The sequence below is a fragment of the Castor canadensis genome, chromosome 7, assembly GCF_047511655.1.
Source record: "Castor canadensis chromosome 7, mCasCan1.hap1v2, whole genome shotgun sequence".
Classification (NCBI taxonomy): Eukaryota; Metazoa; Chordata; class Mammalia; order Rodentia; family Castoridae; genus Castor; species Castor canadensis.
In genome coordinates this window covers 136,548,249-136,560,559 of record NC_133392.1, presented here as the reverse complement: position 1 = coordinate 136,560,559, position 12,311 = coordinate 136,548,249, and the positions used below count along the sequence as shown (strand labels likewise).

Sequence of the window (12,311 nt, the reverse complement as noted above, 5' to 3'; positions counted from 1 at the left end):
TCCTTTTCCCTGAATGGCTCCAATATATGTATTTTTTTCTAGTGGGATTGGAGTTTGAACTCAGGGCAATCAGATGCAAAGCAGGTGCTCTACTGCTTAGCCACACCAGGAAAGCAAAACCATTTTGCTCTGGTTATTATGGAGATGGGCTCTCTCAAACTGTTTGCCTGGACAGGCGTTGAACTGTATCTTCCCAGCCTAGCCTCCCAAGTAGCTAGGATTACAGAGGTGAACCACTGTCACCCGCCTCAATTCTGTCTTTTATGCTGTCTCCTTCTCTACCTAACCTCTAAATGTCAGCCTTCTCTTCACTGTCTCTCTAGAATGGACTCATTCAGTCCCATGGCTTTACATATCATCTGAATGCTGCTGACCTTTGAATTTCTATCTTCAGCCCAGATGTCCCTGAACTGTAGGCTTGGATGTACAACTGTCTGCCTGATGTCTCTGCCTTATTGTTATTAATAGGCTTCTCAAACTTATGCATAGATCAGACTATTTGACTACTTAAGTAGCCAATCTTAGCCAGGCACCAGTGGCTCACACCTGTAATCTTATCTACTCAGGAGGACCGAGGTTCGAAGCCAGCCCGGGCAAATAGTTAGTGAGACCCTATCTCAAAAAACCCTTCACAAAAATAGGACTGGTGGAGTGGCTCAAGGTGAAAAGACCTGAGTTCAAACCCCAGTACCAAAAAAAAAAAAAAAAGTATGCCAATCTTGACCTCCACCTTACTGTTCCATCTTTGTAAATGGCACCACCTTCTATTCAGCTGTTCAGGCCAAGAAGTAGGGAATCATATTTGATTTTTTTCCCCCCAAACTCAACTCTACAAGTTCTATGGACTCATACAGAGTCCATCTTCTTTTTTTGATTTCCACTGCCACCAGCCTAGTCCTCTGGCCTACCAGAGCAGCCTCCCAACTGGTCTATTTTCACTGGTGCACGTCATTCACTTTGTTCCAGCTACTGATTGCCTTCCTGTTCCTCAAAATGTTACGTCTCAGGACCTCTGCAACTCACTACTCCCTTTGCCTGTTGCTCTCATCCCCATGTCTTTGCAGGTGTGCTATTAGGCGCAGATGTTGGGGTGCTAAAGCAGAAGTAAAAAGTGTACAAGGCACATGGGGTTTAGACATCATCTCACAGGATAAGGTCCAAAGATGTGACCTGTTTCAAAGCCTCAATCCACACATATGAAAGGAGGAATGGGGGGAAGGGGGAAGTGTTCTCTGCTTTAACCAAAGCCTAGGGCCTGGCAAGAGACCTTCTACTACTAAAATTATCTTAGCTATGGGAAGTTGAGGGGATTAAATAAAGTAAAAGACATACAACACTTACACGATGCCTAGTATATAGTAACAAACCAGGAAAAGATTGGTAAGGAAGAAACTAGCTTCTCAAGAACTTTTCAGTACTGGACAACTTTCCCGAAGGAAAGAACCAGTAATCCTCACCAAGTCCTATTTAGGAATAAGAAAATTGTAGCTGAGTAACTTGCCTAATATCTCTGATGTCACACAATTGAGTAGGTCTCCCATATTTGTTTAATCCAACCCTCTCATCATTTCCACTGTATCTCATGGACCTGTACAGAAAGGCTCACAGGTCTGACCCCAGCAAGGAAGCAGGTCTTCCCATCAACTCATGCGCAAGGTTCTGCTATACTGGCATAGGTCAGGATCATTAACAGTGTAGAGGAAACAATATGGTGTACAGAGTATTTAAGTAGCATAAGAAGCTTATAATGAAGTCTTGGCATTTGATTTTTCCCATTCGTTTCTTTACCCCCCACCCCCATAGCAAAATAATGTTTTAACCTCTGAGTAGCCCTGAGAAAAAAAGATCTGATGACTAAAGACAAAGTATATATGGCTTCATCTTTTGTAAAGCAAGCTGTGAATTAAATGGAGAGTATTTAGACTGGGTAAGCATCACAATTTTCAAATTGTGAGAGTTTGAATTTATATTCACTTTAAGAATAAAGACCTTCCTCATTTTTTTGTTTTTGTTTTTTGAAAGGATCAGTGTTCCTGGAGAAGTAAGAAAAGGGCAGCATTTGAAAACCTTCCTTCCCTCAATCCCTATGAAGAGAGGTGAGGGCACTGGGTACCAGGGTACACCTATAATCTTAGCTACTCAGGAGGCAGAAATCAGGAGAATCTCAGTTCAAGACAGCCCGAGCAAATAGTTTGAGACCCTATCTTGAAAATACCCAACACAAAAAAGAGTTGGCACAGTAGTGGCTCAAGTAGAGCGTGCCTAGCAAGCATGAGGCCCTGAATTCAATTCCAGGACTATGAGAGAGAGAGGGAGGTATGCAAGGTGAAGGCTTTTTGGCTTTTCTCTTCCCAAATACATGCTTGCTCATGACTCACACATAGAAACTAAGTTCAAGTCTAGAAAGAATCCCAAGAATGTGCTTCCTTTCATTCACTGATGCTGCTTCCATCAAAGGGTCAAGAGAAGACATAGTGATGAACTCTCAGCCTCCACTGCTCAGCTGGCAAAACCAAGAGCTTCTATCCTCCCTCTATTATCTTTCAGAGGTTCCTTATCAGCCTTCCCATCTCTTCAGCAGTCAAGACTGAGTTTCCCTCCCTGAGGCAAAACAGCTGCTCTCTTCTCCAACTTGCCCCCACCTACACCAATCCTGGGAAAGAATAAATTTTTTTTTTTTTTTTCGGTACTGAAGCTTCAACTGAGGGCCTTCACCTTAAGCCACTCCACCAGCCCTATTTTTGTGAAAGGTTTTTCGAGATAGGATCTCACAAACTATTTGCCCAGGCTGGCTTTGAACCTCCATCCTCATGAGTAGCTAGGATTACAAGTGTAAGCCACCAGCACTTGGCTGTTTTCTGTATATTAATCACCTGCAAGTAGATGGAAACCAATCAGAAGACCATGCTAGGCAATATTTGGCCAGGAGTGTTAAAGAAGCATTTCATTCTTAGTGTTCTATATACCAACAATGAACAGGACGAAAGAAATGAAGAAAACAATCCCATTTTCAATAATCTTGAAAAATAATAAAAGACTTAGGAATAAAATAACTAAGGAGGTGAAAGACCTCTACAACAAAAAGTATATAACCTTGAAGAGAATTCAAGATGACTAGAAGATAGAAAGACCTTCCTTGTGCATGGATAAACAGAATTAATATATCATGAAAATGGTTATATTACCAAAAGTCATCTATATATTAGTGCAATTCCCATCAAAATCCCAATATCATTCTTCACAGGAAAAGAAAAATAAATCCTAAAATTCACATGGAAGCATAAAAGACAATGAACAGCAAAAGCAATCCTAAGCAAAAAGAGCAATGCTGCAGTCATCACAATACTGGACTTCAAATTATACTACAGAGCCATAGTAACAAAACAACATAGTACTGGCAGAAAAACAGACATGTACATCAATAAAATAGAAGACCCCCCCCCCAACAAAAACCCAAATATCTATAGCCACCTAATTTTTGACAAAGGAGCCAAAAATATACATGGAGAAGATAGCCTCTCCAACAAATGGTGTTGGGAAAACTGGATATTCACCATGTAGATGACTGAAACTAGATCCCTATCTCTCACCTTGTACAAAAAAAATCAATTCAAAATGGATCAAATATCTTAATGTAAGACCTGAAACTTGAGTGGTACTCAGGTATGCAATTATGTTCTGAACAAGACTCCAATTGCCCAAGATATAAGAGCAAGAATTGAAAATAGAATTATGCCAAATTAAAAAGCTTCTGTACATAAAAGGAAATTATCAGAATGAAGAAACAAACCACAAAATGGAAGAAAATCTTTCAAGCTATTCATTGAACAAAGGATTAATATCCAGAATATACAAAGCTCAAAAAACTAAGAACCAAAAGAATAACCAATTAATAAATTAATGGGCGAATGGATTGAACAAACAGTTCTCAGAAGCGCAAATGGCTAATAAATAATAAATACACGAAGAACAACATCTCGAGCCATAAGAACATAGAAATCAAAACACTGAAATTCCATCCTACACCAGTCACAATGGCTATCATCAAAAAAACAATAAAAGCTGGTTAGGATGCAGGGAAAAAGGAACCCTTATACACTGTTGGTGGGAATGTGAACTAGTGCAACCACTATGCAAATACATATGGAGGTTCATCAAAAGACTAAAAATAGAATTCCAGAAGAATATGAGTCTTCATACAATAGAGACACTTGCACACCCAAGTTTATCACAGCACTATCCACAATAGCCAAGCCATGGAATCAGCCTAGGTGCCAAACAATGGGTATTATTCAGCTGGATGATACTAGAGATCATCATGTTGAGTGAGATAAGCCAAGCTTAAAAAGCCAAATACTGTATGTTTTTGCTTATATGCAGAATATAGACCTAAAATGGTAATAATAACAATAACAATGGAACATGCGCATAAAGGGGGAACTAAGGGGGGAATCAGAGGAAAAAGGGAAAGTGAAAGGAGAAGGTATAGGGTTTTTTTTTTTAGCATAACCAAAGTATAGTTAGCTAGATAGATAGCTATAGGTTAGCTATACTAACCCAGTAAATATTGTTTGAAAAAGGAGGAGGATAAAGGAGGGAGGTTAAGGGAGCATATAAAGGGGGTAAGTTTGATCAAAGTACATTTCATACTTCTATGAAATATCACAACAAAACTCCTCTGTACAATTAATGTATGCTAATTTTTAAAAATTTAAAAAATTAGGCCCAGCTGAAATGCAATGTGGTATCATATATTGCCTTCTAGAGTAAAAGAAAAAAGATGTTACAGAGAAAATAAAATCTAAATAAAGGCTAATGTTTAGTTAAAATGCTAACATTAACCTATAACAACGGGAAATTGTATTATTTTTGCAATTTTTCTGTAAAACTAGTTATTCCAAAATAAGGTTTATTTAAAATAAATGATGTTTAGGTTTCAGCTTGGGCATCTGGGAGCTCAGGTGGCTAATTTTTCTAAGATGAACTGTTGTAGAGGACGGAGGAGGTGGGTAGATGGAAGAATCAGTTTCAGGCATGTTGAGTTTGATGTTCCTAAAGCTAGAGGTTGAGATATCTAGAAATAAGTTGATTTGAACCTGACGAAAAGATCTGGGGTGGAGAAAGGAGACAGAGAGTAAGTTTGCAGACTTGCCTGTGACTGCACTGGGGACAGTTACATTCAGGGGCAGAGAACCTTTCATTCCTCCAGAGGTCTAAATGCAGAACAAGGCTTAGCAATGATAAATACTTACTGAGCACTTCCCATGCCAGGCCCCATACTACATGTTAGCATATATTACCTCATGGAATTCTCATGACCACCACCATGGACCAGGTCCTCCCCAACTGTTTCACAGATGGGAAATGTCAAAGAAGGACTACCTATGCTTCAGTAGTGGCCCTAAAGGGGAGAGTATCAGAAGCACCCATATTCTTTAGAAAAGGACTCAGGAACCCAGACAAGAGTCAAATTTATACACACTCACAGTGAATCAGCTGTGGTGATGTAACTCATTAACTCACATGACTGGCTTTCCTATGATATAAAACATTTACCATTGGTGTACTAAAAAGTGTTTAAGACACTCAAACATGACATTAACTCAATACTGTTAATATGAATGTTATCTATATGTTAGATTAAGAGTAGTACAGATGCTAGGTGTGTTAGTGCATATCTGTGATCACAGCAGAGGTTGAGGCAGGAAGTTGGTACAAAGTCAGCTTGGGCTACATAGCAAGAACCTGTCTCCAAAAAAAAAAAAAAAAATAGTAGTATGGAATTGAATTAAGTAGGATTTATCTTAACCTAAGACCAAATGTGTTCAAAATGTGGTTCCCAGACTTGCAAAATTCCAACAGTTCTCTGTCATGATGGAAGAATTATTTGGGAAGCTTTTTCAAACACTCCCATGTCTAACGCCCAAAGCAACTTAGAATCTAGGGGTGCAACCTAATCAAGTACACAGAAAAGGAAAATTCCCCAGGTGATTATGATACAAACATCTGCTTAAAAACCACTGTTTAGCCAGCCAGGCACCAGTAGCTCATACCTATAATCCTAGCTACTTGGGATGAGATTAAGAGACCTCACCCCAACTCCAAAATAACCAAAGCAAAATGGACTGGAGACATTGCTCAGGAGTGCCTGCTTTGCCAAATACAAACCCTATGTCCCCATTCTCCCCACAATAAAGAGCGATCTCTCTCTCCCCCCATCCCCACCTCCCTCTCTCTCTCTCTCTCTCTCTCAATGTTTAGATCTTAAAGTGCTCAGTAGTAGGGTGCTTACCTGGCATGCCTGAAAGGAAGAAGGAAGGAAACAAGGAAGAAGGAAAGGAGGGAGGGAGGGATCAAACTACTATTTTAGTAGCCCCAAGAAAAAACACTAGATTAGGGGTAAAATAGCTATATGGTAAAAATTCATGATACATTAATTTAAGGGAATATTATGTAACTGTCAACAATAAGGCAGAACCTACATGTATTAACATAAATTAATCTCTAACAGTGTTAAATGAAATAAGCAATATGGGCTAAGAGTGTGGCTCAAGTAATAGAGCTCTTGCCTAGCAAGAGGAGGCCCTGGGTTCATTCCCTAGTACTGCAAAAAAACAAAAAGCAGTATGTAGAACATTTAAAAATATTTTTAAAGGGGATGTGTGTCTGTACGTGTGTATGCATACACATAATTTTTATTTTTTTTCCCAGTGCTGGCCATCAAGCCCAGAACCTTGCACAAGCTAGTCAAGCACTCTACAACTGAGGTATATCCCAGTCCTGTGTTTATGCATACTTCATACAGGAACAAAATATCTCTTAAGAAACAGGTAAGAAATCAGTAGCTGAAATTTCCTCTGGGAAGGAAAGGAGGTGATCAGATTATAAGAATGGGAGGAAACATTTTTTACTATGTGATTTTGTACTGTTTGCATATCTTACTAAGTGCATGCAATATCTATTCAAATTAATTTTAAAAATTTAAGCTGAATGGTAAAAAGAACCAGTGCTTTATAGGGAATGAATCATTAACAAGCAAGACATATGAAAGAGCTAGATGAGAACAAAGTCAGACAGTGAAATAGAATGCAGGGCTGCTTAGAGCACTAACTAAGGGAAAGGGGCAGGAGAGAGTTCTGGCAAAAAGATAATCTTCCTTCCAGTTACTTTCTGAGGTGATATTGGGTAAACAGAACCAAACCAGAAAGCCCAGTCTATCCATATTCAGCTTTATTCTGAATTAACCATCTATCAAGAGCGTACACCGAATGTGTAGAAAAAAATTAAAGGAGCTCATCAAAAAAAGTTCTCTGGCAAGTGTAAGAAAGGACATGACGTTAGGAGCCCTGCTTAGGGAAGGAAATATTATCCAGGTCATGGATGCCATTTTTGTCAATGATTCGAACACTGAAGTTTGGCAGGTTCAAGATGAAGCGCTTCTGGAGCTGCAGAGACATGAAGGAAATCAGTCAAAAACACATTTACTGGACACTAAACTCTATTCTACGCACAATGGATATAGCAGATAAAAATCCTTGCTGGGCACAGGTGGCTCACACCTATAATACTAACTACTAGGGAGACTGAGATCGGGAGGATCACAATTTGAGGCCAGCCCAGGCGAACAGTTTGGGAGACCCCCCATCTCCAAAATAACCTGAGCAAAATGGACTGGAAGTTTGACTCAAGTGAGAGTGCCTGCTTTGCAAGCACGAAGCCTGAGTTCAAACCCGAGTCCCTCCCCTTACCACCACCCTCCAAAAAATGTTTGCTTTTGTGGAACCGATATTCTACTGGGAGCAGCTGGTACTAGGGCACTGAGGAATGTCCAAACCATGGCTGGAGGCTAAATGGAAGGTAGGGAGATGTAGCTGGGAACCTGTCTTTAGTCAGTTGGCTAATGAAAAACAAAAAAAGAGACAATCCAATTTTATCTCCACAGTCTGCTACCATCAGTCTGGTAAGATTTTCCTCTTGTTTTGTCTCCAGGCAATAAGTTAACAAGGAGTGATCAAAGAACAAGCTCTGGACCACAGCAGTACATTTCTATGTCCCAACACTTTGCTCCAGCCATCTATCCATATTAGAAGGAGCAGTAGTGTGAATGTGTTTCTATATAGCTGGAGGGAAGGGAGGAAGAAAGTCGTAATAGTTCTTGGAACAAGCCCTCCTTCTGTCTCTTCCAGTCCAGGCTGAAGCAGTTCCAAAGGAGGGTCCTCATGCATGGAAGCAGACAGCCCTCCTAACCTGGCTGAAGATCACGGAGAAGCCTAGCTTTGAAATCTTCCCTTCTGTGGCTACCCTTCCTGGACACCTCACTGAGAGCCTCCAGAAAGAAGATACAAGGCTCTCCACCTGGTTTCCTCAGGAACCTATCCTGGAAATGGGCATCTTCTCAGGCTTAAGCCCTCCTTCCCTTTATGCTTCCTATCTCTTTTAGCAGTTGAGAACTGGACAGCAACAGCCCATTAAATTTCCACAGCCCTTTCTGGTTGTATGTCCAGAATTAAGCTCCAAGATCAAAAAAAAGTGACAATAAGGAAATAAGAGTTTTTTTTAAATGACTCTCTTTATCGCAGGGCATAGTGGCTCATGCCTCTAATCCCAGATACAAGGAGGCAGAGATCAGGAGGATCATGGTTTGAGGCCAGGTGGGCAAAAAAGTGAGACCCTACCTCAAAAATAACCAAAGCAAAAAGGGCTGAGAGTATGACTCAAGCAGCAGAATGCCAGCCTGACAAATCCCAGTTACCACCCAAAAACAAACAAACAAAAAAACCTCTTTAGGGCCCATTGGGTATATAAAGTCTCAAGAGCTTGATATTCCACTTGATATTCTAGTGGTTTCTTCCTTGCAGAACCTGGAAATATTTGGAGCTAATATGGCCTTGCAGCTGAATGAATAAGAAAAACACATGAGCTTTTTGGAAAGAGGATTTATAAACGAGAGGGGGTACCTAGGGTCTGAAAAAGACATGCTTGTGTAAGAGGCAAACTGACATTATTGCCAGTGCTCCCACTTGCTCTCATCGTCCTATTCTCTCACTAGACCATGAATTCAAGTTCATCCTTAGGCCACAAGAAAAGCAAAAGAACAAAAAAGAATAATAGGGGCTACTTTCTGCCACCTCGTCCTACATTCATACCCCAAATCTTAAGACTCGTAGTAGTAATGGAATGAGTAGGGTCTGGGTTCTTGGCTTCGAAAACAAGGTTGCTCTCCACTTCTGTCCAAAGTTTCCTAGTTGTTTTCTATAGCCTCCTGAATGCTCAGGGAATAGTTTGCCTCCAAACTACAAGGGCTCATTCCCTTGCTAAGGGGGTAGACAGTAGGGTACTTACTAGAGGTTTAACACCAGGGTAGGTACAAAGTCCAGGACAATAGCTCTTACAGTATAGCTCCAATTATCACCCATGGAAAATCACCTGAGACTGCCAGTTAAAACAGAGATTCTCAGTCTCTACCTCTGGACAGTGGAATCAGAACTGGGGGCTGAGGCAAGGGAATAATGTGCTTTTTTAACAAGTTCTCTAGATGACTCTTCCACACATTGAACTTTTAGAACCACTGGTCTGAGTGAACTAGAAAGAAAAGTAATTAAATTGTAAAATTGACATTTATGAGATGACCCATGAAAGAAAAATAAGCAAGCTACTATGCACACTAAACTCCATCCCTGGTAGCAACTTCACATCTGATCAGTGGGTATTTATTACACCTTGTGGCAAGGACCAGAAAAAAGCAACCAGGAACGAGAACAGTCAAAACATTTCTTTCAGGATCCCATGAGAGCTACTTACCTCCTCCAGACATTTCCTAAGAAGCTCCACTGCCCTCTCACGTGAAATAGCTGAAAGAGAACAGAGGCCAAGCACTCAAAGTGCTGTCATTAAAACCACCTCTTGGCAGCTTCTGATTAAGTTTCAAACTTCCTCAAATTCAAGTGCCAAATGGGAAATGGAAAAAAAAAAAAAAAAAGCTTAGTTTTCTAGCTTGCAACAAACTTATTCCATATGCAATGGAGGGTGCCCCAGACCCAGTCCTCCAGCAGCCACAAGCCATTGCAAATTGATTTGCTACAGAGAAGGGTAAGCATGATGGAATTCTGCCACCCCTGGTCAGGACCTACATCTGAAAAAGTCCAGTGGCCTGCCTCTCTTTTTCATGGCCCACCCCCTCCACTGCCCTTTAGTACAGGGCTTAAATCAATTCCATCTGCCCTAGCCAGCTGCAAATCAGGGAAAGGGAATACAGAGTCAGAGTCTTAGTCTCACTTTCCCAGCTGGGTCTCAGTATAACAATGAGAAGAGAATTTGTAAGATGGGACTGAGACTCTCCTAAAACATGATTCAAAGAAATTGTCTGTGGGCATGGCAAACTGGGATGACACATTAAGCATTTAGGCTTCAGGGGTGGTTGGTGGTTATTTTGGTGAGCAAATCAGCTGTATTGCTGACAGATGCCAAATCAAGAGAGTGTCACCAGGAGGCCAGGCTAATTCTTTTCAGGATGTGGCCTGGAGCTCTAGCATGGCTGAGGTTGAGCAAGAGGGCAGCATCAAAAAGGAATGACCATGTCAGGTTCTTACAATACTGACAAGGAAGAATGGAATGTAAGGAGAGAAGTGGTTATCTGTACTGTATCTATAGCCTGTAAAAGCTAAGAATTCCAAGAGCCAATTGCCCACAGTGGCTAAAGCCAAGGTTGAGATCAGGGTCAAAAGATAGAACTTAATAAAAAGCATCCTGGTCTGAAGTTTTTGCCAAGCTGACAGTACATGAACAAGCCAAGAGACAGCTTTTTCTTGCAGTTGGAAGTAGCCCTTAGGGAATAAGGTCCAAGGCCAGGACCCAAGTTTGTGGCCTTAAAAAGCTCTGATGTTTAAACAAAGAAGCCCTCAGTTGTCATGCTAGGAACCTATTCATCCTCTTAAGTTCAAATCATATACACAAACCACTTGGTTTACCTGCTCACTCTCTATACTTGCTCATTCTCTATAGCTGAGATGCCATCTAGGCAGAGCACAATGAGTAAAAGAAAACTCTGATAAGTTGAATATTACAAAACCTAATAAAAATGCTTTACTCACAATGACATCTACCTAACCCCCCTTTACAACAAAACAAAACCCAGCTTCAGAGACAGACAGTATCTCATTTTGGCTGGCAAAAGAGGGACTTTTATCAATGAACTTTTTAAAGACCCTACTGACCTACAAGAGAGCAGTTCCAGAGAGGATCCATCCTTCATCTAAGACCCAGCCACACAATTTCAAGGGTGGACAAGACTGGGAAGCAGCTAAGGCAGGGCTCTGCTGCTGATCCCTCCCTAGAGGTACTTACTTGGTGTGTAGTATCGGTCCAAGATACTGAGAGTCAGGAAGGCACCGTAGCCATGTGCTGCAAAAGGGGCCTTGGCCAAGGCTGCCAGGTAGTCCATGTAGTAGAGTGCTGGACCCTCATGCTCATCATAGCCAGCTAAGAGGAGGTTCACATGATATGGCGTCTGCAAAGGAAAGATAAAGCAAAGTCATCAATAGAGCAGAACACCATCTCTTTCTACAGCAAATGGGAGTAATCTTGATGAGTAAAAAAATATTAGCAGATACTGAGTAAATCACAATGGAAGAAAAAACAGTACAGAAATTTAGAGGACCTGTAATGTGATCAGAGGGAAGCCAATGTGTTTTTTGGTTTTTTTTGGCAGTACTGGGGTTTGAACTCAGGGCTTCACACTTCCTAGGCAGGCACTTAAGCCAATGCACCAGCCGTTTCTGTGTTGGGTATTTTCAAGAGAGGGTCTCGTGAACTATTTGCCCAGCCTGGCTTTGAACCGTGATCCTTCTGATCTCTGCCTTCTGAATGGCTAGGATTATAGGTGTGAGCCACCGGTATCTGGCCCAGTTTGTTTTCTCTGAGCATTTGTAGCACGTTATGTACAGGAAAAAGCTGCTTCCTTCTTTTTTTTTTTTTTTCTTCATTTTTCTTTTATTATTCATATGTGCATACAAGGCTTGGTTTATTTCTCCCCCCTGCCCCCACCCCCTAGCTGCTTCCTTCTTAACCTTATGGACAAGAACTTGATACAAAAGCACTTCAAAGGCAAAGTCTGGGTGCTTTTATGTCATTCCTAACTATTAAAAGCAACAAACACAATTCTGAGTGTTAGGGTGCACACCAAAGAAAGTAGTAGCTCCAACCAAACTATAACTTGGTAAGTTCATGAGCCCAGGAGTACAGAGCCAGCCTGGGCAAAACAGTGAGGTTCATTTCAAAAAACAAAACAAAACAAACCAACAACAAAAACAAGC

At 41.0% G+C, this 12,311-nt stretch overlaps 1 protein-coding gene across 2 annotated transcripts in view; it reads right to left on the bottom strand.

The window, feature by feature from the left end:
- Window positions 1-7,213: 7,213 nt before the first annotated feature.
- Psmb2 (proteasome 20S subunit beta 2) overlaps window positions 7,214-12,311 on the bottom strand; it is a 31,532-nt gene continuing 26,434 nt past the window's right edge. For both annotated transcript variants that reach the window (XM_020159630.2, XM_074080596.1), the window contains exons 4-6: window positions 11,344-11,506; window positions 9,802-9,851; window positions 7,214-7,445 (exon numbers count right to left, since the gene is read on the bottom strand). In XM_020159630.2, the coding sequence (XP_020015219.1) occupies window positions 7,338-7,445; window positions 9,802-9,851; window positions 11,344-11,506 (321 nt within the window). In that variant the 3' untranslated portion in view covers window positions 7,214-7,337. The remainder of the gene's footprint in view (window positions 7,446-9,801; window positions 9,852-11,343; window positions 11,507-12,311) is intronic.